This window comes from Asparagus officinalis, chromosome 8 (genome assembly GCF_001876935.1).
Source record: "Asparagus officinalis chromosome 8, Aspof.V1, whole genome shotgun sequence".
NCBI classification, from domain to species: Eukaryota; Viridiplantae; Streptophyta; class Magnoliopsida; order Asparagales; family Asparagaceae; genus Asparagus; species Asparagus officinalis.
In genome coordinates this window covers 21,832,238-21,857,845 of record NC_033801.1, presented here as the reverse complement: position 1 = coordinate 21,857,845, position 25,608 = coordinate 21,832,238, and the positions used below count along the sequence as shown (strand labels likewise).

The 25,608-nt window shown below is 36.6% G+C and overlaps 2 protein-coding genes across 4 annotated transcripts; one reads left to right on the top strand and one right to left on the bottom strand.

The window, feature by feature from the left end:
• Positions 3,654 to 9,213, top strand: LOC109819851 (scarecrow-like protein 21). 3 transcript variants are annotated; one of them, XM_020385799.1, is made up of 3 exons: positions 3,654 to 3,787; positions 5,658 to 7,438; positions 8,795 to 9,213. In XM_020385799.1, exon 2 carries the CDS (start codon positions 5,792 to 5,794, stop codon positions 7,412 to 7,414), a length of 1,623 nt encoding a protein of 540 aa, XP_020241388.1. In that variant the 5' UTR covers positions 3,654 to 3,787; positions 5,658 to 5,791; the 3' UTR covers positions 7,415 to 7,438; positions 8,795 to 9,213. The 3 variants fall into 3 exon arrangements, with proteins under 3 accessions (XP_020241388.1, XP_020241387.1, XP_020241389.1); XM_020385798.1 differs by lacking the exon at positions 8,795 to 9,213 and having other exon boundaries at positions 5,658 to 7,691; XM_020385800.1 differs by lacking the exon at positions 8,795 to 9,213 and having other exon boundaries at positions 3,678 to 3,787; positions 5,665 to 7,691.
• LOC109819850 (WRKY transcription factor SUSIBA2-like) lies at positions 10,074 to 22,284 on the bottom strand. The gene is made up of 6 exons (XM_020385797.1): positions 21,804 to 22,284; positions 16,990 to 17,184; positions 13,449 to 14,022; positions 13,213 to 13,369; positions 12,967 to 13,125; positions 10,074 to 10,989 (listed from the first exon to the last, which is right to left on the bottom strand). Exons 1-6 carry the CDS (start codon positions 21,840 to 21,842, stop codon positions 10,488 to 10,490), a joined length of 1,626 nt encoding a protein of 541 aa, XP_020241386.1. The 5' UTR covers positions 21,843 to 22,284; the 3' UTR covers positions 10,074 to 10,487.

Below are 25,608 nucleotides of genomic sequence, written 5' to 3'. Positions count from 1 at the left end.
AGGAAAGTTGATGGTAATATGCATTCTTATCTAATATTTTAAGTGACGAATGCAACGATTACGATATGGGTGACAAGCATATCCATTCTTAACGCGTCAAGATTCAATTTTACTTTATTGTCTCTCTTTTTATCTTCTTCTTTATCTTGAAATCTTTCTTGATAAGACTTTGAAGTTGGGTTAATTTCATAAAATCTCCCTAAACTTTGGGAGATGTTGTACATAACCCTTTAAATTTTGTTTATCTCACATAAGCTTCTGAACTATGGGATGTCTCACAACAACCCCATCCACCCTTACCTTATCTCACATAACCCCCCTACCTGTAATTTGCAAATAACCTACATACTCCCTCCTCTAAGTTTTAAGTTTTTTCTCATAAAGAAAATTTTAATTATTTGTAAATTATAGATGGGGGGTTAACTGAGATAAAATAAAATTTAAGGGGTTTTTGTCAAATAATCCCTAGTTTAGAGCGGTTATGTGAATTGTGAGATAAACAAAATTCAAAAAGGGTTTATGTGCGACACCCACCAATTCAGGAGGGTTTTGATAAGTTAACCCTTTTGAACTTTAATCTTTAATACTTAATGGTGGATCATTCAAATAAACAATCCATTTTGTTCATAAGATGCTCAGAATAGAAAACCATGCGCCCTTTGAAACGTTTTTTGTCGTCTGCATAGCAGAACCTTCCATTATATGTGTGAGCCATAAATATAAATCTTTATAGCAGATAATTTTATTACATGCAAATTTAAGATCACAATTTTATTACATGCAAATTTAAGATCACATAGATCAATATAAGCAATATAGGACATATCGCAGGATAATTAATTTAGTTTATAATCTATAGCACTGATTGCTTGTTTTCATGGATTTCTGAAGAATGTGTGGAATGTAAGTTCTACTTTGGCACTATTGTCAGCGTCAAAATCTTCAATCAATTTTGATGGAATAAAGATTTGTATCGGAAAACCTTACAATCAAATTTGATGGAGAAAAAATTTATATGTGAACACACTATAAAATAGAATGGTATCACTTATGAACGGTTAGATAATTAACTAGAAAATTGTGATCATTCTATCAATGATTTAAACCACCTTATTCTATCATGTTATCAAATTTTTCTTTCTAAAATAATCTCATCACACATAGATTTTTAAGAAAAAGGGAAGTATAGATCTCGTTTTAACTTTCCATGTATCTATCCACACATTCAAATAAAAGAAGGGGAAATTTTTGAAGATTTGGAAATTTAAAGTGGATAGCGTTATAAATCCAATATCCTTCGTGTTCATCCAAACAATTTCAACAGAGCAAATGATTTTTTTAAGATTTTTTTTTTGGGGGTGGGGGTGGAGGCATAGAGATTGTGCACAAGAATTGTACTAATTTCATACGTACTACACATGAAAAAAAGAGAGTATATTTTCCTTATAAATTACACATATAAGTTATAAATTGCTATGGACTACTCTTTTGTGTCTAGTAATACAAGAATAATACAACTATTATAATACACTTATTAGCATTTTCTTTTGACAGCATTACTCATTAAGGCCTCGTTTGGTAGGCAGGAATGGGGTGGAATGGAATGGCATTCTCACTTCCCATTCCTTCATACCAAACAAACCAACTTTTTAGATGTTGGAATGACCATTCCCAGGGAATGACCATTCTCACTTTTTGTGGGAATGGACATTCCAAGTGAGAAGATAGGGAATGGTCATTCCCATTCAAGGGAGAATCAAATCAGTTATTTATTTTTTAATTATACCCCTATTAATAATAAAAATAAACCAAAAAATAATGGCTCTTTGACTAAGTATTAGGGAATGTAAATCAGCTTTTCCTTCTTTTTAGCCTGCACCAAAATAAACGCCTCCTATCTTTCTATTCTGAAATCGCCGTGCCGTCACCTCTCCTTCCTTACTTCAATCCCAACCCCAACCCCTCCTCCCCCACCTCTTACTCTGCCGCCTCAACCGCCTCTCGAACCCAGAGCCTCCGACGACGCCTCCACCTCGGCATCGCCTCTTCCACTGAAGTCACCGCCACGCCTGGCATCGCCTTTCTCTTCAACGACCGAGCCAAATAGAACATACACTTGAGAGATAACATGCGCATTAGTATAACATGCACAGAAATTAGTATAACCTATGCATAAATAAAATTGTTTAGTTATTATCATTAATGTTTATTTTTATCTTATTAAAAATATATGTTGTTGTAAGGACACTATTAGAAAATGCGATTCCATTCTCACTTGTGAACAAGTGATACCAAACATGGGAATGGGAATAAGATTTTCATTCTAGCTTCATTCTACAAAAGTACCCAAACATGAGAATGGGAATGACCATTCCATTCCCACATACAATCCATTCCATTCCTTCTTCTATTCCATTCTCACTTATGTCCATTCCTGCGTACCAAACGAGGCGTTGATTGAGAACTTGCCGAGCTCGAGGCCACCTATGAATTTTGCCAACACGTAAAAAAAAAGGCTTCGATGTTTGTCCTTTGAATCATTTAAATCACTTAGGTGCCTTTTGACTTATAAGTTGTTTCTAAATTAATCTCTAAAACTATTGAAATTTCTATTAGATCTCTGAAAAGTTGTTTCAAATTAATCTATAGAGTAACAACAATCATATTTAAGAATTCGGAGGCCTAATAACAATTTAGTTATTTAAGAGCTAATTCAAATACTAAAGTTGCAAAGTATTCTAATATCAAAATATTTTAATATTCGAGCTCAAGGCCGACCACGATGTTTGCGAACCATAGCACAATCAAGCCATATACTATGTTCATAGCCCGTTAAGGTTTAGGAACGCCCAAAAACATGTAGCTATTGTAATTTTATGCAGATTAACTCATAAGCGGTGTATAAATTGGAAGAAGTTATCGCAAAGTGGATATTTACTAGAACATTTTACAAGAACCTCTTCCTAATGCATTTATTAGTTGAAGATGACTTCTCCATTCTACATCGTGATTTTGGTTTGCAAAAGAAATCTAGAGGGCGACTGATGGGGGTGAGATATATTATACAAAGAGAGAGAAATTAAATTTTGTATTAGATTGAGTTAGGTATCTTTTTCTCTTAAAAACGATACACGAACATGTGAGTCGATAAGATAAATAACAAAAGATAAATTCTGTTAATTATGGTGTTAGAAGATAGGTATTAAAGGAAGAAACAAAGTTCAGTGCTTTTAATTTTGTTTTGAAAAAAAAAACTAGAAAATATAAAAGAATGTAAAAACTTATAAGATATATGATGCGATATATATTCAGGAACTTTGTGAGTTTTTCAGAATAGTATTGATCATGAAGAGTTTTTTTAAAAACTCACAATTTTAAAGGGAGTGTGAAATTATAATAACAGTAAAATTTTGGGTAATTACTAACCAAAGAATAAAGGAAAAAAAACGTACGGTGAGAGGGGCACTAACGGGTGATCCACACAAAAAAGCGAAATAAAATAAAATCCATTACTAGATATGGATGACGATATGGTGGGCGGCGAGGCAAAATTTTTTTTTTTCCCGTGTTTCCTTCGGAGAAAAAAAAAATAGAAAATTGCGGTGGCAGCCAGGTAATTCTAATAAGAAGCAGGGGTAATTCTTGCCATGCTTGCGGGAATCTATTATAGGGGTCACCAGGTCTCCCTTCTCTCTGCTTGTAGCACTCTTCCTTCTCTAAATTCTCCTCTTTACTCCCTTGATTCTCTGCGTTTGAAGCTCAACTGTGACCAGGATATTGTCAACAGGTGTGCTCAAAATTGACCTGGGCTCCTTTAATTCTTCATTAAAAGCGTCTCTTTGATGAATTTATGATATGGGTCTTCTCCATATCCTGGTGATGTTTGTAATAACTTTCTAGTGCTTATGCTGAAAATTGATGTGGGTTCATTTAGTTCTTCATAAAAATCGTCTTTTTTTATGTATTCGTGATATGGGTCTTTTCCATCTGTAAGAATTGTATACCATTTCTAGATCTGTGAGCTTTTTATTGAGCTTTTTTCAGGTTTTTTTTTATGGGTTATCCTTCTTTTTCCATGCTGAAGGGTTTTTGCTGTGTTTCATGTGACGTTTAATTTTCTGTATCTACTTTTATAAATTTTCAAATCGAGGATTGTTTCAATTTATTTATTTTTGTGAGATTTGGTTTATAAGAATTTGTGAAAGTTTTTTTTTTTTTTTTTGCCCCCTCTACCTAGAAAGATATGACAGGGGAAATTTTGATCTTTGGGAGATGATTATGGGTTTGGAGGAGAAAATTCTGTGGTTAGAGTTAGGTGGAGCTTGAGATAGGTTATGTTTCTTCTTTTTACCCTTTTCATTTTTTAGGATAATGAATTGTGATAATTGAATGGTGTAGTTTAATTTCTGAAACAATTATATGGGGTTGGGGTGTTATAGTCTCGGTTCTTTTGTCTTTATACATTTCTTTTTATTTTCCCCCTGACCTTTTTCTTCTCTATTCGCCTCTTTGGTGGTTGAAACTAGATTCAAGGAACTTTTTGTTTTGAAGATTAGTCCTACTTTCTGACAAATTTTTTTTATTACTGAAATGAGCATGCAGTTGATTGATTTCTGAATTTTGTTGAAGTTGTAACTTTATTGTCATCACGAATCCTAGAATTATAGGGCACACTGCATAAATTGAAGAAAAGTTTGTCTTGGAATGTGTTTTATTCGAAAATTTTGTCTACGGTGGTTAACTTCATTTAGATCTATCAGCTACTAATCATTTCCATTTGAATTGTTAGAAACATAGGGTTTTTTTCTATTATCTGGATTTTGTATTAATATAGAGTTGCAAATTTACTAGCTAATGTAAATATTATTAACATAATGGAACGTAAGAGCCTTAAGCCCTGAACTTTGTGAAATTGTGAAGGTTTGTTGGCGAATCTTGGGTGAACATGTATACTAGTTTTAGAGAACTGCAATGTCATGATTGATATGTTGATCTTTTGATGTTCCTTGTGATTTTTTCATAATCCCGTATTTAGAACTAGCTTAGAGTGATTTTTCAATGAATAAGTCAGATGACTTCTGTATATTTTCTAAGATCTTCCAAAAATAGACTTCACAACCTTTTGCCATATGGTTTAAATGTGCACGTAATTCTTTGAAGGAGTAAATTTGCAGAGCCCTCCAGTTGATTATTCGACAACATCTCTTACATTTGATGAAAAGTTTGTGAATACCTGGGGTTCAGCATTATAGTTTGGAGACTAGTAAATTGTTTCGATATCAGTCTTCAGTAAAATAGTTGACGGATGTATTCTAGTCTATTTCTTCTTTCTAGACTCATCGAAATCTTTCAGAAGCTAACAAACTAAGATAGGTTCTTTTCACTATTAAATTTTCTTGATTATTTACCATTTACATGCCTTCCGTTTCTTCTTCTCCTTCAGTACAACTAAGTTTTAGTGCTACCATACACTAATTTCTTACTGGTCTCAAATCAAATGTATACAAAGTCTTGTGAACTTTATAAATTTAAGAATGTTTCTTGTTCTACATCGTATATAGCTCTTTTTTTCGTATTTCTTGTCTTGTGTGGTTAATTATTATATGAAAACATGTACAGGATGAATGCTTATCAAAATTCTGTATTGTTTGTCAAAGGAAACAGGAAAAGAAACTGGGAGAAGATTTGCAGTTCCTCTACAATAAGGATCACTCTATGAGTTTTTGCAGGAATATCCAATTTATATAAAGGAAAACTGTAGAAGATAAGGATCCTTTCTATGTGATCTCTCATGCCTGGCCCGGAGATAAGCTACCCTACAAGTTACACATCTATGCAAGCTTCCAAGCAGTATAACAATCAGCTCAATTCGATGCCCATAAGGGAATCTACATCCCAAATCATTCCTCAAAACTTCCAGCCTTTAGCAGCCCCCCTTTGCTCCGGTAACGGGTCCCAAACAAAGCATACTTCCTCTCAAACCAATCAACTTCAGTACTGCACGCTTGACTCCTCATTGACTTATAACTCTCCATCCACTGTTAGTATTTCTCCTACAAGTGGAAGCCCTATATCTCACCAAGATTACCAATCTGACAACACCTATGGATCTCCTCCAAGTGTTTCTTGCATAACCGATGACCCAAATGATCTTCAGAACAAGCTACGAGAACTAGAGAACGCAATTCTCTGTACCGAGATGGAAAATCCAGTTGACAGTATCCAGAGTGCTTTACAGAGCCACCTCTCATTGGATACCGAGAATTGGATGCAAATAATGGGAATTCCTCAAGGAGATTTGAAGCGGGCGCTTATGGTATGTGCTCAAGCTGTGGCAGAGAACGATATCTCGTTGGCAGAATGGCTAATAGCACAGTTGAGGCCTATGGTTTCAGTCTCTGGGGATCCTGGACAAAGATTGGGAGCCTATATGCTTGAAGGACTTGTTGCTCGCTTGGCTTCCTCTGGTAGTTTGATCTATAAAGCTTTGCGGTGCAAAGAGCCTGCCAGCTCTGATCTTCTCTCTTATATGCATTTGCTCTATGAGGCCTGTCCTTACTTCAAATTTGGCTATCTGTCAGCAAATGGCGCTATTGCTGAAGCTTTCAAGGGGGAAGATAGGGTTCATATTATTGACTTCCAAATTGCACAAGGAACCCAATGGGTGACTCTCCTCCAAGCTTTGGCTAAGAGGCCCAGAGGGCCACCACATGTTAGAATAACAGGGATTGATGACTCTGTCTCCGCTTATGCTAGAGGAGGTGGCCTTCATATTGTAGGACAGAGACTGTCTCATTTTGCAAAGTCTTTAAATGTGCCTCTTGAGTTCCATCCTGCAGTACTGTCTGCTGGTGAAGTGCAGCCTCCTGATCTTTGGATTCAACCGGGAGAGGCTTTGGCTGTAAATTTTGCTTTCCAACTTCATCACTTACCCGATGAGAGTGTGAGCACTACAAATCAGCGTGACCGAGTCTTGAGGTTGGTGAAGAGTTTATCACCAAGGGTTGTTACTCTCGTGGAGCAAGAATCTAACACCAACACTGCTCCTTTCTTCCCGAGGTTTGTAGAAACTTTGGATTACTACACAGCTATCTTTGAATCGATAGATGTTGCCCTCCCAAGGGAGAACAAGGAGAGGATCAATGTTGAGCAGCACTGCTTGGCGAGGGACATAGTAAATATCATTGCTTGTGAGGGTGCTGAGAGGATTGAGAGGCACGAGCTCCTTGGGAAGTGGAAGGCAAGGTTTACAATGGCAGGGTTTACTCCGGTCCCACTTAGTCCACTGGTGAATGCTACTATCAAGGGGCTCCTAGAGAATTACCCAGAGAAGTTTAGGGTTGAAGAGAGAGACGGTGCTCTTTATCTTGGTTGGATGAATAGAGCTTTGGTCGTGTCCTGTGCATGGAGATGATTATCAAAGTTTGAGAAGACAGCGGTATACCTTCAAGCTCTAACTTTAAATGCATATTGTAGCTCTTTGCAGCTTCTAAGATTATAGTATGTTACTTCCTGATCTGAATCTGATTTTAGTTTGTAGCCTGTCAAACTTCAGAAAAATATCTTCGACTTTCTATGTTGTAATGCAAAGGTATAATGTCTAAAATGAAGTATCCAACTTTCTATGTGCTGTTGCACATCGATCATGTAATCTGGTTTTTTTGCATCATTAAGTTTGTGCTCATTTGTTTTGGGTTCCTTTTTACCATCATGATAAGTTGCATGTGAGGAAGGACTTTATTGCAAAATATATCTGATTGGGGGCATGTATGACGTGTAAGGATTTATGATTGTTATTACAAACTTTGAATACGGAAGTAAAGCCTAGCATGCTTATGCAAGCCAGCTTCCATTTTCCTAAGAAACTTTAGTCTGCATTAAGTTTTGATTCACTTGCAAATACTGACTCCTGAGGTATTGAAAAATGATGTCCGTCAGTATTTCATAGGAAAAATTTATGCTTTAAACGGTCAGTCGTATACATTATTCAACTTCTTAAACTGCAGTCCAAACACATCAAAACAATCTGTGAAGTCCAATGTCCTAGGTGAATGTGAAAATATACCTGCTGAGAGAACAAACTTTAGAACGAAATTATTAATTCTCATGATTTGGAAAGTATTTATGCCTTATAATCTTGTACTGCTCTCGTGTAGTTATAGCCTCTGCTCTTATGTGTTTCCTAAATAATGGCAAGGTTGGTGTGTGCATTATTAGTTGGTGCGTGCATTATCAGTTGGACGAACATTTCGTATGATTTCCTGACATGCATCATACGATGCCTTGCACGGCATCACATGCAAGACACATGTTGCGTACTAGTATTTAAAAAAGAGTCATGGTGGATTCCATGGTTGTAATGACTGAGATACCAGTGCAGAATGTTTTTGTTGAGAGCTGGAAAACAATCAGTGGTGGTGTTTGGCTGCAGGTGATCACAGCATCCACAATGACAACATCAATAGTGTGTTATATAGTTGTACTGAATTGGGTACAAAAGCTAGAGAAAAGATAGAATTAGATTCCTCTTTTCTTTTTAGCGCTTGCATTCCACTGTTTCTGCCACTTTGTCCATATCAACTTTTATTTCTCTACCAGATTGTCTTTCAACAGCCTAGCAATTAAGGGACATTCTACCTTTAGTTCCTTTTCAGCGTTCCCCGTTTTCCTTCTAAGTGAAAGGGACAAGTTTCTTGAATGTTGTATGAGAATGACAATGTTATAAGTGAATAAATGAAATTCCAAATTTCCTGTTCCCTTATAGATTCAAAACTCACGAGAGCGTTGCTTTCAGGTTCTGAAGCGGAATGTGATTTCAAAGAATGAAAAGGATGCAAGGAATTATATCCTTTTGAAGACAGCTCCTCTGGTGATGGATGCTTGCGATTTCAAGATATCGACACGAACGACCAGCCTTTGTCTCGTAACATCAATGATGGATACTAAGAATAAGATGGAAGGAATAATTGATTCACACGAGGAGGCAGAAAAGTTCACATTTTCTCACGTCCATCTTTACTTTTATGTCTCATGAAACCTTCATCTTATGATCTGTAAGAAAAATGAATTGACTTACCGGATTTGGTCAAGCATACAAGTCGTTTTGCTTTGCTTTAGCTATATAGTGGAGAACCAACGTTTTATCTCTATCATGTAATCTGAGATGTGGATCCCATATGTCGATATGCAATGCTTTCTGATGGTCACCTCTTCGATGATGGCTGATAGTTTCACACATGGTGTGCATGAATAGTTTCACACATGGTGTGCATGAAAGTGTATTAGGTAGAAGTTTTTCTCAACTTTCTCTCGACGTCAGCATCGATGACTTGATCAACATGTTCAGTACACAGACATTTCAGTGAGCAAATGAATTACATAGGTTTGACATTCAGGTCGACGACTGTGGCGTCATCAACGACTTGATCAATATGTTCAGTGCACAGACATCTCAGTGAGCAAATGAATTACATATGTTTGACGTCCAGGTCGACGACTGAAACAGAGGTTACCGGTAACAATCCTAGTGGTGGTTTTCGAGAGACCGGTCCTCTGTTCCTCAATCCTCGATCGTTTCATGGGAAATCACGGGCTCACTGACTTCGTCTAAACCGATACTGTGGAGGACCAACGTGACTATTAACATCGTTAAAATCTTCCATCGTCTTCACTGACTTAGTCTAAACCGATATTGTGGAGGATCAACGTGATTATTAATATCGTTAAAATCTTCCATCGTCTTCGCTCTCATGCGAGCAATCTCGAGCATCATCCATCGTCCATGGGTTAATCTATCGGTATAAAGTGTAACACGGACGAAGAATCATGGCCAACTACATCTGTATGATTTTTAACCATCCTGTGAGCACTTGACCCAGGATTTGCTCGTGCTAGCTGAAGCTCACCAACCTGTCAGACTCTGGCTGTATGTTAAAACTTCCTGATTCAAGTGACAATCTGAGATCTGTTAGGATCCCTAAAATTTCAAACATGTTTCCCACTTCATTCAAACAGAAGAATTAATTACAGAGAAAAAGTTTGTTTCAAAGAGATCAAACTTAATGAGATAAACCTTCAAAGGAAACACTACGATTTTTCCCTTCCCCCAGAGTCCAAGAATAATTCCAGATATGGTTTTTTCGATTAAAGCACATGATCTCTGCAAGAATTATTAGACAAACTAGGAAATATACTACAACAGTACAGTCTTTCTATGTTATAATAATACACTCTCTCCTTTGATAATCTTTCCTTGTACAGATAATGGCTTTTTCAACAGGGGGGGGGTTAACAGAAATGCCCAGAAACAAAGTTCCTCTGCTTTTTTTTCTTATCTCCACCATTTCTGAGATATTTTATAGAATATCCGAAAATTCTTCGACCATCTTTAGGTCCCATGATCACGTCGATCAAGTGCTCAGTGCTCACCAGCTTCCATATTATCTGATGGAGATGAACTATAGTACAACATAATACAGAGAATACAATTATGGGCCCATCACCAAATTTCCTGAATTCGGATAATAATGCTCAGATGAGTGGTTCACAGATGGAGCCCTGAAAGAAAATCCTTCTGCATTCCCTTCTCTTGATCCATATAAGCCATTGCCTGAGCTTCCATAAACAACTGATAATGGTGCCCTTTGAACCATAAGATTATTACCATCAGTATTGTGATTTGTACTGATCCCAACACCGAGGTTGAGGTTGACAGTAGTTTCTTCTGGCCTATTGTAGCAGTGAGAAGTCGGAATCGAGTTATAGGTAGTTCTTAGCATGCTACTGATACCCATAGGCATTTGAGTATTGAGAGGGCTGCTACCATTGTTAACCATGGGTGAAGCTGTATCATGACTGGAGTTTCTTGCAGCAGGTACATCGTGATTGTGTTTTCCTTCGTAAGTGGTTATTACGGCTTTTGGATCATGCGAAGCCCTCTCTACATGTTTCCTCACCGAGCAACCAACACTGGTGCATTTGTAGTAACTCCTATGATAAGAAACCAAAACAAAAAAATGCTGAAATGAAACAATAGCAGCTTCTAAATATTAGCTTCAAAATGAAATTTGTATTAATCTATACAGATTTAGAAATAATAACTACAGGACATATACTATTTTTCTAGATAACGGTAATTAAAAGGTTTAAGAAGATAAAGTATTTCCTATATTTGAGTAGGGCATATATGAATGTGACACTGCCCGTGAATTTAAGGTTGGACAACAAATATTAAGTTAAATTTTCAACATTAAAAATGTTCCATGTTCGAGATCTCACATGATAATTTTTGCACGAGTATGCATTGATGTTTTCAATTTCTGTTAGGAGTGTAATCCACCCACTTCTTGAAATTGCAGGTGTTGTTTTTGTGTTATGCAGACACTGCCTCACATTACCTTCTGCTTTCTTCAATTATTTTTATTTTCCCTGTTTTTCTGAAAGGCACTTATGACCACATTTTGCTGATACCAATGTCTGTAATTACTAATTAAGGAGAATAATTTTGACTTGCTATTGCCTTCTTCGAAAATTCGAGCAATTGATCACTTTTTATCCTGATTATACTCATGCTGCTCTTTTTTGGTTCTTGTAGCACACAACAGAGTATATACACAATGGTATAGGCGCTATATTAACTAGAGGTTTGCTTCAGAACTCCATAAAACTTATTTATATTTCTTTCCTTAGAAGTGGGCAAAAATGGGAGGGTCAAAAATATATAATCTTCGGTAACAAACATCTTTTCCTAACTGAATTCTTACAGCACAATGGCATTGGAGAAGAAACCAAAAAGAAACTTGGAAGGAGGGGGCAAAAGTCCATTACTTCAGTTCTGGCAAAAAAAAGATATCAGGAGGAAGATGACAGGAATAGAAGAACGATAGAAAAAAGAAAAGAAAGCTAATATGAATAATTAGATGGCAGAACTTGATGGTGGCCATGAGCAAATGACCATCTGGTGGGTGGTCATAAGTAGCCTATCCGGAGTGGACTTGATGAAACTTATGGAGATAAATTTGCAACAAAGATCAGCCAAAAAAAAAAAAGAGCAAAGCTAGTATCATTTATGCTTCAACTCTAAGATTACAGAATTGTCATCAGGATGGTTAACATCAAGGCATCAATGTCGAAGGATCCTGTAATTTATTTACTATTTACGCTATCCGTACTCCAGAAGAGAATTGTCGAGTACTGAAGTTGTATCCTATAAACAATTGTTATGCACCTCTTAGTCATCTGCTATCAGTGTGCACTTAACCAAAACTTTAAGGCAGAAGCTTATATTTGACTCTTGATGCATCCAAACAGTTTCTTTATTAATTACATAGAGCCCCCATAATCTAGCTTCCATAAAGCATGTCCACAGTACAACCATGTCTAATAAAAGACAAACATTTGCTACCTCACTCTATTACTCTGTTTTAGCACATATAAATAAAGGTAGACTATGATATCTTTCTACTTCAAAATTAAATAAAAGCAAAATACCAATGGAAAAACAGACTGTGTGGATCAAACAATAGAAGTGTAAAGAACACAAAGAATTCCTTGCAACATCCTCAAACTGTGAATGTTTACATGCATATACAGGTAACTGATTGTGTGTAAGAAGATGAATGGTGCATAACTAACATAACCTTTTTTTAAAAAGATCCTAATTTCTTCTCTGAAATTTTGGAGCTAACATATTCTCTGTCACCTTAAATTTTCTGATGCAAGCTCATATTTTAAAAGGGGTAGAGGAAACTTGTATCGGGGGATGTTTCTGAAAAGTTTAAAACTTCCAGATGGTGTTTCTTTAACCCTGCAAACACATTACGTTTCTCAAAATATGACGAAAAAAACTAGATTTGTTCATTTACACCTCTAAGCACTTGGCGCATAGAAACAAATTCCTCTACCATAAAAAAGGGTAAGAATAAGTAAGTGCTGTACACAATACGTTTAAAGCTTTTCTTTATATACCTTGGATTGGGATTCCCTTTCACGACTTTCTGTCCATATTTGCGCCAGCGGTACCCATCATCTAGGATATCAACTTCACTGATAGTTTGTACAACTACTCGAGGTTCTCGGTTGTTTTTACCAATTTGTGTAGCATCAAAAGTAGCATTGTCCATCTTCCTGTTTATATTTTTATTTTCCAACAATTAGATGCACATTGTGACAATTTTCATGAATAATCTTAAATGAAATGTAAATTTCGGCCACCTGCGCTTTGACTCTGGATCATCATCATCATCAGCAACCTCATCTCCATTTTGATTTGATCCTACAACTCCAGCTTCTGCATCATCCTCACTTGGTGATATGGGAGATAACTCAGTATTGCCATTTGGATCTAGGTGGGGTGCATTTAATAGTTTCTCTGCAGATTGATACATCTCTTTAGTGAATAAAATATATCGTAGCATTTACAGAACAGAAGCTGATAGAGAAGTTCCTACCTTCAGCACTTGCTACAGAATGGAGTCTGTCAGACCTTTCTTCTCCTTGACCTGAAAGAATTGTACCCGCTGCTAATCGACGGTTAGGTTCAGGTTTAGGATGATCATGCCGACCTTTATAGATAATTTCCGTAATTTGACCATCATGAGAGCGTTCAAGTTGTTTTTTCATTTGGCAGTTGGGATGTGTGCATTTATAATAGCTCCGAGGAAATTCACTCCCTTTAACATGTTTCTGCCCATATTTGCGCCAGTTATATCCATCTTCCATTGACTTCTCAACGACCGTTGATGGAGAAGATTCATTATTATCACATTGTAATGTCTGCACGCCATTGTCATAACCATTTAGCTGTTGCAAATCATCATGAGTAACACCCTCAGATATATTAACATCTGACGGTAACATCTCGATAGGGGAATCTGAAGCTGTCACCGGCAAAGTTAATTCACGAGAAGATCGAGCCAAGTTCTCAGCTTGAACTAATTGAGAAGATTCCACTGTCTGAGATTGTGTTTGAGCTTGAATTTGTCTGCAAGATTCCTGTTCTTTTTGGGCCGGGGTGATGGAAGTCTATGCAAGAGAATAAAATACACATTACACAAGCAACATCAATAAAGACACATTATGGAACGGCGCATTTTGCGGCGACCAACTACGAAGAAAAAAAAATCTTGATTGAAACTTTATATCAGCAGATGGCCCCATAAATGACAAAATAAGTCATACCTTAAGCAGCTGAACAAAATATTAGCCAACAATCTACAAACAAACTAGCAAAATACCATAATTTGTACTCTTTATCAAATGAGTATAAAATGTAATCTGTAAGGTTTAAGTAAAATGCAAAGTCCAAAAGGAAAGTCATTGCATTAGCTATCGCATCATGCATCAATTATGTAACCTTGCCACGAAAGTTTAGCATCATTTAACATCATGGTTTCAGCAATACTATTTCAGGATCGCAATACATTTCATTCTCTTGTTTAGCATCTTAAAGTATATCAATCTTGCCACTCAGTTGATTCCCTGCGCCATTCTGAAGTAAGATTCAAGAAATTCATTTCACCTTTCTACTTAAGAAATAAATCATTCCCATAGCCTTATGAACCAATACTATATTATCAGCAAATAACGCACACCATGAGGCATCGTCTTAATTATGCCTAGTAGGCTCATTCACAACTAATGCAAAAAGATAAGGGCTCCAATCCTTTATGTAAGCAGATGGTAATAGAAAAACAGTTTTGTCTCTCCCTCAATTGTCCTCACTCGAGTTGTTGCTCAATTATACATATCTTTATCGTGTCAATATATCTATCAGATACTTGTTTTTCCCCCTAAAACCATACATCACTCCATTGACACTATCATTGGCTTTTCTTAGATCAATAAGAATCAAGTATACAGCATAGCTATCTTGTCTCAACTTATGAGATTATACTATGATTTCACAAATTTTAATTGAATGTATTGCGTCTCCTTTAGTAATAATTTTTTCATCATAGACAAATCAAATAAATCTTATACAACTGACGATGAGAATACTTCTGATAAGCCTAGTAGGCTCGTTCATAACTAAAACACGAAGATAAGGGCCTCAATCATTTATGTAAACTGACAGCAGTAGGAAGTGGTTTTGCCTCTCCCTCAATTGTCCTCACTCGAGTTGTTGCTCAAGTGTACATACCTTAATCATGTCAATATCTATCAGATACTTGTTTTTTTCCTAAAACCCATACATCACTCCATCGACACTATCATTGGCTTTTCATAGATCAATAAAAATCAAGTGTACAACATATCTATCTCAACTTATGAGATTATACTATGATTTCACAAATTTTAATGGAATGTGTTGCTTCTATTTTAGTATTAATTTTTAGTATTAATTTTTTTCATCATAAACAAATCAAATAAATCTTATACACCTAATAACAAGAATACTTCTGATAAGCTTTAACTCCCTACTAAGTTAATTCATCATCATCTGTTTTAAAGATTTGTTCCCAACTTAAAACTAAGCCACCATCCACATTTTCTCTCCAATTTAGTTGACCATAATGAAGCATCCTGGAAGTTTTCTCCACAGTATCTTTATCATCTGACATTCATAAAGATTAAAATATGCAAATTCTCAGAATCTCTTTGTTCATCCCTCCTAGAATTGTCTAGTCAAAATCACCATCAGAAGTTCAAGACACTATACCTGTAACTCTCTCAAATTAAGGTAGGCTTGATTATTGAAACACTAGCCACACTTCACTACCCCTTAGTCTAGTAGGGAAAATTTTTACATGAAAGGTTGGCTTATTTGAATAATACGATAGGCATTTCCATCTCTCATGATCTCATCTATACTCCTTTAGGGGGAAAACATTGATATCTGTTAAGAACCTCTCTCTTTACCTTTGCATTCAATAATCCTCCAAATGACTGTTAGAAACTATTTAGTGCAACAGGCCTATACAAAACCACCTCAAACTCTCTTCATTAGGGACCTACTGCATTAGTTTTGCCATCTATTTTTCATCCCTTTTTGTTCCCTTTGTCCCCTTAACCATACCAAGGATACAAAAGTTTTACCACTTGAGAGATCATTTCAGCAAATATTTCTGTTAATATACCATGCCAAATGATCGTCAATTGGATCTAAGAGAAGCCTCCAAGAAATTATGATCCTTGAGGATAACCAGGCATTAGGAAAGGGGCTGAAGAGGATGAATAAATTAAGAAGAGAAAGGCTGTCAGATAAAGTGGTAAACTGTGTTAGAAAGTTCCCACGATGACATTATACTAACTAAACAAAAGACTAGTAGCAATAGATGATGACAAAAAAATCAACACTATTGTGGAGTTCAGTGGGCAACTATGAAACACAATTAAGGAACAGGTATGCAGTGAACATTAGTAGAATCTCACAATAACTGCAACTAAGATAAGAAAATGAGTCTCAATGGATAAGCACCGGTGCCTTCGAATGCTCTTCCAATGGGAAGCTGTAAAACGTTTTTTTATGGATAGCAGAATATAAAATTAGAATTATTGACAAATAGTTTTCTATAATAATGCATATCACAGCATCTGAGCTAGGGAAGATAAGCTCCATACTTCAGAATGATGTAAAATTATAAAACACTTATTTTTTGATATTATAAAACATTTCTTTTTTGAGAACTTTATTTTCTGCATGTCATGATCGATTGATCGAATATATAATTCTGTACTTTTACTGGTAGATAGGTTAATGAATTGTGGCTAAGTTGATTCAGATGCAGGGATTTAGTCTGAACAACGGAAACTAAGCACTTAATAGCCATGATGCATATGCATTGTCTCCACTCTCCAAAGTACTTCACCTTTAACTTGTAAAAACATATAATGATCTCTAAGCGGCTATATTCATCTATTAGAAGATTTGAACACATGAGAAATAAACTCTAATCGGGTGGGATTAATTATGAGGATCATGCTTAAATGAACTCATTGAAAATTCGGAGTATTAATTTCATCTGACTAAAAAAAGGGTGTAAATGTTACCAAGTGTCCCAGGGAGGATAAGCCTGAACGTGAGGATGTCCTGACATGTGGTTTGAACTCGAAATCTCCTGAGATCCCTTCATCATGCACACAGTTCCTGTAATTTCCCTTCGGAGAATATGGCAAGTTTGATCTAACAGTATCATTTACAACTGAATGGAAGGAAAAGGACCCAGTGGTTGGGGATGGTTCTGCCTGGATGACAGCATGAAAAACAGGATTAGTAACATGGAATTATGATTGAAAGCTCCCAAAGTAACTGAGCATATTTATGCATATGCTTCTGGTAGGAAAGTAACGATTGACAATTTCCAATTACCAAGCAGTGACTTCCATCATAATCAATTGTCAGGTATAATTATCTAGTTGACATTTCACATTAATAAAAATGCTAGATTAATTTGGCAGACAACAGAATACCCACTAATAAGAATAAAATGGTTGGGATGGAGAACCCCACTCCAATTCATTCAAGCAAACAAAATAGAGGACAATCACAAGAAGAAGGCATCATAAAATAACATGGTTCAATTCACCAAGTTTGACCTATATCTATGAGGCACAAATAAAGAAATTCACTACGTAAAGAGATCCAGGTTACAAGAGAAATCATTCTCCTCTCTAGTCTCTCATCCTCCCTATCACATAGTTGTCATCATATAACACTTTATCACTCTTAAGTATGAGAAAACAAACCTACTCTCATTTCTATAATGAGTATATAAATAGACACATGGTAGAAGCACGCTGCACTATGCTCACTAAGGGGCTGTTTGTTTCACCATTTCAATAGAAAAGGAATAGGATTTGGGTTTGACAATAACAAAATTGTAAATAAAGAATTCTTTATGAATCCTATTTTTGAGTTTGGTTCCCCAAAAATTTATAGATTTTGGAATCTATAAAGTTGAAAAAGTATGTTGATTTTATAGAAACCCAAATTCTAATGATTTGGGCGGATTTGGGGCAGAAAACTGACGCATTTATACTATTCTCCCTCTTTCTTTTTTTCGGATTCTATTTCTTCACAAACCCTATATTATTATAAGACCAAATCCTATTCTCATTCCAAACCAAGCTAAAGAATAGGAATTTGAGAGTTTCTATAAAGTCGGATTCTATTTTTTCATGTTATGAAACAAACATAGAAATAAAATAAAAAAAAGGATTCCATGACAACATAAAATTGTCTTAAATTTTTTTATGAATTAGCTAGGAATCCATAAAAAATATGAGATTCCTAATCCTAATCTTGCCCACTATTGAACCAAACACCCCCTAATAGTAACTTACATAACAAGATGGTCTCGGCTCTATGGGCCAAGCCAAATAAAGAACTTTTGTGATCCGACCAACTAGAACCAAACACCATGACTGGCAATTAAGGAACCTGGATGATAAACCAAATGCAAGTAACAACCCCAACAATCTCTATTTGGCTCGAATGTTATAAAACACACATTCTGCACATACACCATACTTTTGCCATCTACTTTTTAGGAAAATACTGCAAATGCACCATGTTCCGCCTCTTGAAAACAACTCGTGCAATCATTCTGAGCGTTGTGATCATCTTAACTTCTCCCACCCAGAAACATTGCTCTTGAGCGCTCATGATCTCAACATCATACTCCTCTCAGCATTTATGACCACTATACCGCCCAGGGGGGATCCAAATAGACTTTAGGTTAGGCAAGTTCCCAACCTGAATATTGGAAAAAGTATCAAGTTTATGATACCTTGTATCCATTACCCCCATCGCACATTTACCAGTGTGTATCACCTTCTCTTTTATTTTTAGTTTATCTCACCCTCTAGATCTCATCCTAAAACTTAAAACTTCAGTGCACTTTAAGAGGCTACCTACCTATTTTAATTAAGCCATGTATCCATTTATTGCTAATATACCGAGTGTGGTAATGTTTCAATTTTGAAAATTATGCATGACCTTTTAGGGGCTGTTTGGTTGTATGTTTTTACCATGTAAAATGATGGAAAGTGTAAAAAGGTGGGTCCTAATGTCAGCTTTTATTACTTTACATTGTTTGTTTAAATTCTTTTTTACATGAAAAGCTTACACCTTTTGATGAGGTGTCACCGAAAGCAAAATCACCAAAATTAGGAGTGATTTTGTTGGAAAGCTTACACAATGTCATAAATGTGTCCAAAAAAATAATAAAAAAGTCAAAACCTTGTAGAAAGTGGTGAGGTGGATAACCACTTTCCATTTTATGTCATAAATACTCTAGTTTACATTATACTATCCAAACAATGTAATACTATTATTTTAGGATTCACAAAGATTCCTAACCAAATAATGTAAACACTCGAATGAAAAATGGTGAGGTAGATAACCACTTTCTATTTTGTGTCATAAATACTCTAGTTTCCTAAAGGCATCCAAACAGCCCCTTAGTGCTTTATCTAGATAAAAGTTCACTGTCAGCCCCTAACACCAACCCTCTACCACTCTTGATCACGTCAACATGCCCACTAAACAACCATGATCACAACATTGTGCTCCACCTTGGTCAAAATACCAGAAACCGTGAGTGCTTATGAATACCTTGTTCGTTCCGCACTGAAGGATTGAGTATACAACACCATCCGCCACAACATATCTACAACCATCCTAAAACCATGACGCCACTATTGTGCACCTAATCCTTACAACCAGCCACCGTCAAACTTTGATCACGCTAGTCTACACAGACCTCGTTGATCACCATTGATCTCTCCTGAGGAGAATACACCTGATCAACATCTATCACTGCATCTGAAATGTTGAAAGCTTGGTCATCACCTAAATTTTCTTATCACAACCTGTGGACCGTAGTCCACCAGAAATACAACTCATTGCTAAATTATTTCTCTAACTCCATAGTAGAGTTTGGTAATAGCCTACTAAGTTTCACGCAAAAGCCCAAAATACAACTCATTGCTAAATTATTTCTCTAACTCCAATGGAGTACAACTCATTTCTTATCACAACATTGTACTATCACCTTAGTAACCTTACACTACTTTCTACTATCCCATAGTAGAGTTTGGTAATAGCCTACTAAGTTTCACGCAAAAGCCCAAAATACAACTCATTGCTAAATTATTTCTCTAACTCCAATGGAGTACAACTCATTTCTTATCACAACATTGTACTATCACCTTAGTAACCTTACACTACTTTCTACTATCCCATAGTAGAGTTTGGTAATAGCCTACTAAGTTTCACGCAAAAGCCCAAAATACAACTCATTGCTAAATTATTTCTCTAACTCCAATGGAGTACAACTCATTTCTTATCACAACATTGTACTATCACCTTAGTAACCTTACACTACTTTCTACTATCCCATAGTAGAGTTTGGTAATAGCCTACTAAGTTTCACGCAAAAGCCCAAAATACAACTCATTGCTAAATTATTTCTCTAACTCCGATGGAGTACACCAGAGAACTTATTTGGTGTTTCTCGTGTGAACATACATAAAATGCTCCCTGTACAACTTCACGTGTGACATGCAGATGCAAAGCATGTGACTTCTTCAATTGGTTCCATGAGCTTGAAACTTTACCACCTCCACGTATTCTTTAGGGTTTCAACCAAACCACTAATTTCAATAAAGTTTGCACACCGCCATATTCGGTCCACAACATTATCAGGTATTGCCACTTCAAGTTAATTTATCAACCATGTAGCATGTTGTATGCGAGTTCAATAACTATCATGCACTATCGTGCAACCGGCCCACATGACCCTGCATCGTATGTGCTCCTCAAGCCAACCTATGTAGCACTTCACATGGTCACTAGACCATCCGCATGTGACACTTTCACCATTTAATCATCCCTAACTTGCTTCCTCTTTCCACTTAAACACTGCATCTTTCTATCAACTGTTGTCGTCACACCAGTAATTCTAGTCGCGCATATATGCCAAAAGCAAGGAATTCATTCGTCCATGCAGTTATTGGTGTTGCTCTAGTGAGAGTCATGCCTTGTCTCCTCATGTCATGCTTGTGTCATTGTCTTGCTCTCTCTCATTGTTGCTCTTGTATAACCTTGAGATCATCCTCTACTATGGATATACCTCCTAGGAAATTAGGAGATCAAACACTCAAGATACCCATCTTATTGACCACCAGATCTCTGACCTCCTTCTTTCCTTCTTCCTCTCAATGTCACGGTAGAAAATACTTATTGGCTTGACGTCCAAACCCCATCTTTTGGTCTGTAAATAAATCCATCACCATAGCTTGTTGATACCCATGTCGAGAATGGAGAACTATTTTTACATGCACAATACAACCGGTTCGACTGACCAAACTTGACCTACATCTATTGGTTGCCAATAGAGATTCACTACATGCAAGAGAAATTATTCATCTCTTTTATCTGTATTGTCCCACATAGAATACAAAACAGACTTATACACTTAGGAGATTTGGTATATCAAAGAGAACCTAAGAACTCAAAAGCTAGTTAAGAGGTAACAAGTGGTTATAACAGGACCTTAAAGTCATTGTAGCAAATTTCTCAAACCAGGGCTATTCACACGCCGTAATTTCTGAATGTACCGCTTCATTGATATCTAGCCCATCCCTTCTTTACCTTCTCTTTCTGGCTTGCAATTTTGACCACAAAATAAACACAAACACAGAAGTCAAAACCACCACCTTTTCCATGATACAACTGATGGGGATACATGTAACAAACAATAACAAATTCCATTTCAATTGCACTCGGTTTAAATTTGAAAAAAAACCCTAAATCACACGCATATAACAAGGTTTCTAGCATGGCAGAAAATATCACGAACCCGAATGGTGTTGTCTTTCTTCTCCTCACTCTCGGACATTGTCCTTAAATGCCTCGGCTTCCTCAAGCTCTCAAAGTAGTTCCTCTCTTACATCCCCTCACACGTCCTCAAGCTCCCACAACCGCATTCACGTTAGAGAGGAACGAATCCCTCCCCGAATATGACCTCCCTCCCCCACCGAAACACCGACAGGCCACGACAAAAACAAACAACAAAAGACCCCATATTTCCATCATGAAAGGGAAATAAAGCATAAAGCTTCAACCTCAAGAGACATATTCCCGATCCGTTTGATCCAACCCAATTACAAAAAGCAGCAACTTTGTCATATTTTTTTGACGTCACAAGTACCAGAATAAAGCCATATGAACAGAATAACTCCGAGTGGGCATCCGAATCCCCTCAACGGCCAAAAACCAACCGCACCATTTAAAAAAGACGACAACTTTCCAGCTAAAATACCCGCCACAGAGTGATCTATAGAACAGTAGCAGAAACCCTAAATCAGGACGGCGGAGAGCAGTAGGGGGGAAAAATGGATCGAACCTTGATATTAGTGAGGAGAACGCGGCGATTCGAGCAGGGATCCCGGGCTGAGCCCGGGCGAGACAGTGAGGCACGGGGATCGAGAGATCGGGAGCTTGGCCGGCGACATCATCTTGTACCGGCCCCGACGGAGGAAACCCTGGATCAGAGACCCGGTGGGTTCGCAATCGGGGCGGGTATCGGAGTTCGGGCGCATTGTAGGATGCGAGAAAGGGAGGGAAGTGGAGGGGAGGGGAGGGGAGCTGCTGGAGCGGGGCGAGACAGGAGGAGTGGGGGGGGGATCCGTTTAAGGGGCTCGGGAGAGGAGAGGGGCAGTTTGGGGATTTCGCTGGGGTTTTTTTTTTTAAATCTTTTTTGGCCTGAACTTGTGTGTGGAGTTGGTGTTGCTTGTCAGAGTCCGGGGCGGACTGCAAGTTGACTTAACCTGGGCCTGCACTTTATTTATGTTTTTTTTGTTTAGATTAGATCCGTGATGTTTTATTTCCATCCAAAAATATGGATAGAATAAGGGTTATGTTAAGCGCACATGAAATGGGTATGTTTAGTTACTGACGGGTGGGGTCGGGTTTATTTATGGTATTGGGGCTACACACGGTCGCTGACAGAAATTAAATTGAATGGGGCCCATCGTTATTAGCGTGTTTGATTGGGAAAATTGCTGCATGTATGTTTGGTACATTTCTGAAAAGAAAAAAAAGAAAGAAAACAAAAAATTTGGATGAAAATTATTTCTTGACATTTCAGAGGATTTCCCCTATTTGACTTATTTGGTTTGTTTCACATTGAAGTCATAGGCTGGAAAACATAGTTTCTCATTTCTTAGGTTTGTTTGAACATCCTAAAATCAAGAAATCAAATGAGCTTTTTTCATTTCTTCAACTTCCAACGTTTGATATGCAATTGGATGAAAATGAGAAATGTTGTCTAATATCACCACGGTGACCTTACCTTCCATAAAAGCAACAAACATTTGTCAACTGTTAACAGCTCATAAACCCCCAACGGTAATGTTTGGGCAACAGTCAGAAAAATGCCCCTTGCCACAGTAACTATACCTGCACATATAAGCATTGTGAGATGAGTTAGCATTTGCAACTCAATTCTCACTCAAAATCCCTCTACAATTTTCAGAAGTCTGAGCAAAGCTTTCATTCAAAGGGGTTTTTTTTTCAAGCTGAGATGAGCTATGTCTGCATCCCAAGTGTCTCAAAATCAAGCAACCGAGGTAACTTGCTTTTGTAAAATACCGACACCATTAAAGCTCTGTAAAAATGGAACGAACAAGGGAAGATACTTTTAGGGCAGCGCCAAATACCCAAATAGGCAATGCAAATTTTTTTGTCTAAGCCGAAGATGAGCATGATATCAAAAGGGGAAAATAAAAAAAGATGAAGCTTCTCTTCAAGTAGTTTCAAAAATAAAAGATATGCAAACAAAGCACTTGAGAAGAGAATTGAAGCTCTCAAATCAACAAATCGATTGTTTGAAGAAATGTCTTGTTGTCTTAGGGATATTCAGTGTTTTTCTTGTTGTCGTAAACATTGTAATTTGTACTTTGAAAATATAATGCATAAATCTCTTCAGAAGGCGAAATAGCATGTGACATTTCTGAGATCATTTACGGAAGTGACGAAATTAATCAAATGACGAAACAAATGTGCTCAGATATTTGTCAACAACATCATATATTCTACACCAGTCAGTTAATCTACACAATGTTAGCTGCATATCTTAATAAATAGTAAGACTGCCTCGTCTTGTCAATTGGTAGGATACTTACCAGCTAAATATATTATGAAGCTAATAGTCATCATTGCACTGAACAAATATAGATATATTCATGTGTATATATATATATTTGTATGAAAAAATCATAACAAGCAGGGTATTGCTTATAAAATCTCAACTACAAATAAAAAAAGGCATATATGCATCAAAAAGTATACAGATCTATGGAAATAATGAGCAATAATTAATAGTATTGAAATAGGATGCTAAGAGGCATTTAGGCAACCCAGATCTTTAAAATGTTGAGGAAAACAACAATTACTAACATATGTGACAACTGCAAATGAACCAGCCTATGAAGTGTACTGAAACCTCTTCAAATGTACGGAAATGGGCCTATGAAGCTCGATATAATGAAATATGGGGTTAAGATGCAAGAAAACAACCCAGTTCTTGAACATTATGTCAGAAAACAGAATTTGCTAATATATGTGAAAACTGTAAGAAAAGAAGCCTTCTGCATATGAATTCAGACATGAAAGCAAACCTATAAATACCCAGTTCTTTAGCATCATATCAGAAAAATAGAAATTAAAAACATCTGTGAGAATGATTATCAAAGTATGAGATAAATGTGCTTAGATATATGTCTATATCATCATATATCCAACACCAGTAAACGATTGAGTCACAATGTTGGCTGCATATCTGAACAATTACTTACATCGATAAGTAAATGGTGGGACTGCCTCTCCATAACATTGCATGTAAAATTACTGGTTGGTTGAGTATATCAGAAGAAGACAATCATCACTGCACGAAATATATGTAGACATTTTTTAACAACTGTAAGCTACAGGTTGTGCATGTGTATACAAACTGACAATAAACAGTGCTCAAGTTGGTCATCAACAATTAGTAATGTAAGAACAACATGTTTTTAACAACTATAGGCTGCAATCTAATACATTGGTCATGCCAATATGAAATTGCCTCGCCTTGACAGTGTTCATTTACATATGATTGCATATATCATTTGCATGCACTCATCATAACACCGTTCGAGGAAGACAAAAAAAGTGACAGTTTGTCATACCGGTGAGTACTCTCAATGAATGTGGCACTTAAATCATGTGACAATAATCCAATGTTTACCTGCATTTATCAAAAAATTAGTATGACATAAATTAAGCTGCTTGCCTCTAGCGAAATCATCACATTATAAATACATACTGATGTTGGACCCTAGAGTGGGGGTGATTAGGGTCTTATGCTAATCTAATCCGATTTTATACCAATTAAAACTAATTAACAAGTTATCCTAGCAGGTATAAAATACAACAAGATATATGAGCTAGGATAAGCAATATGAACAAAGAGATATATCTTAGCAATGAGATATACTATGAGATATATGCAATGATATACAACTTAACACAAGGGTGAAATAAACATAAACAAAACAAGAGTGATAGTGTGCAAATAAACAATGCAAACACACAATATGATCACGGAGTTCGGAGCTTCCGTC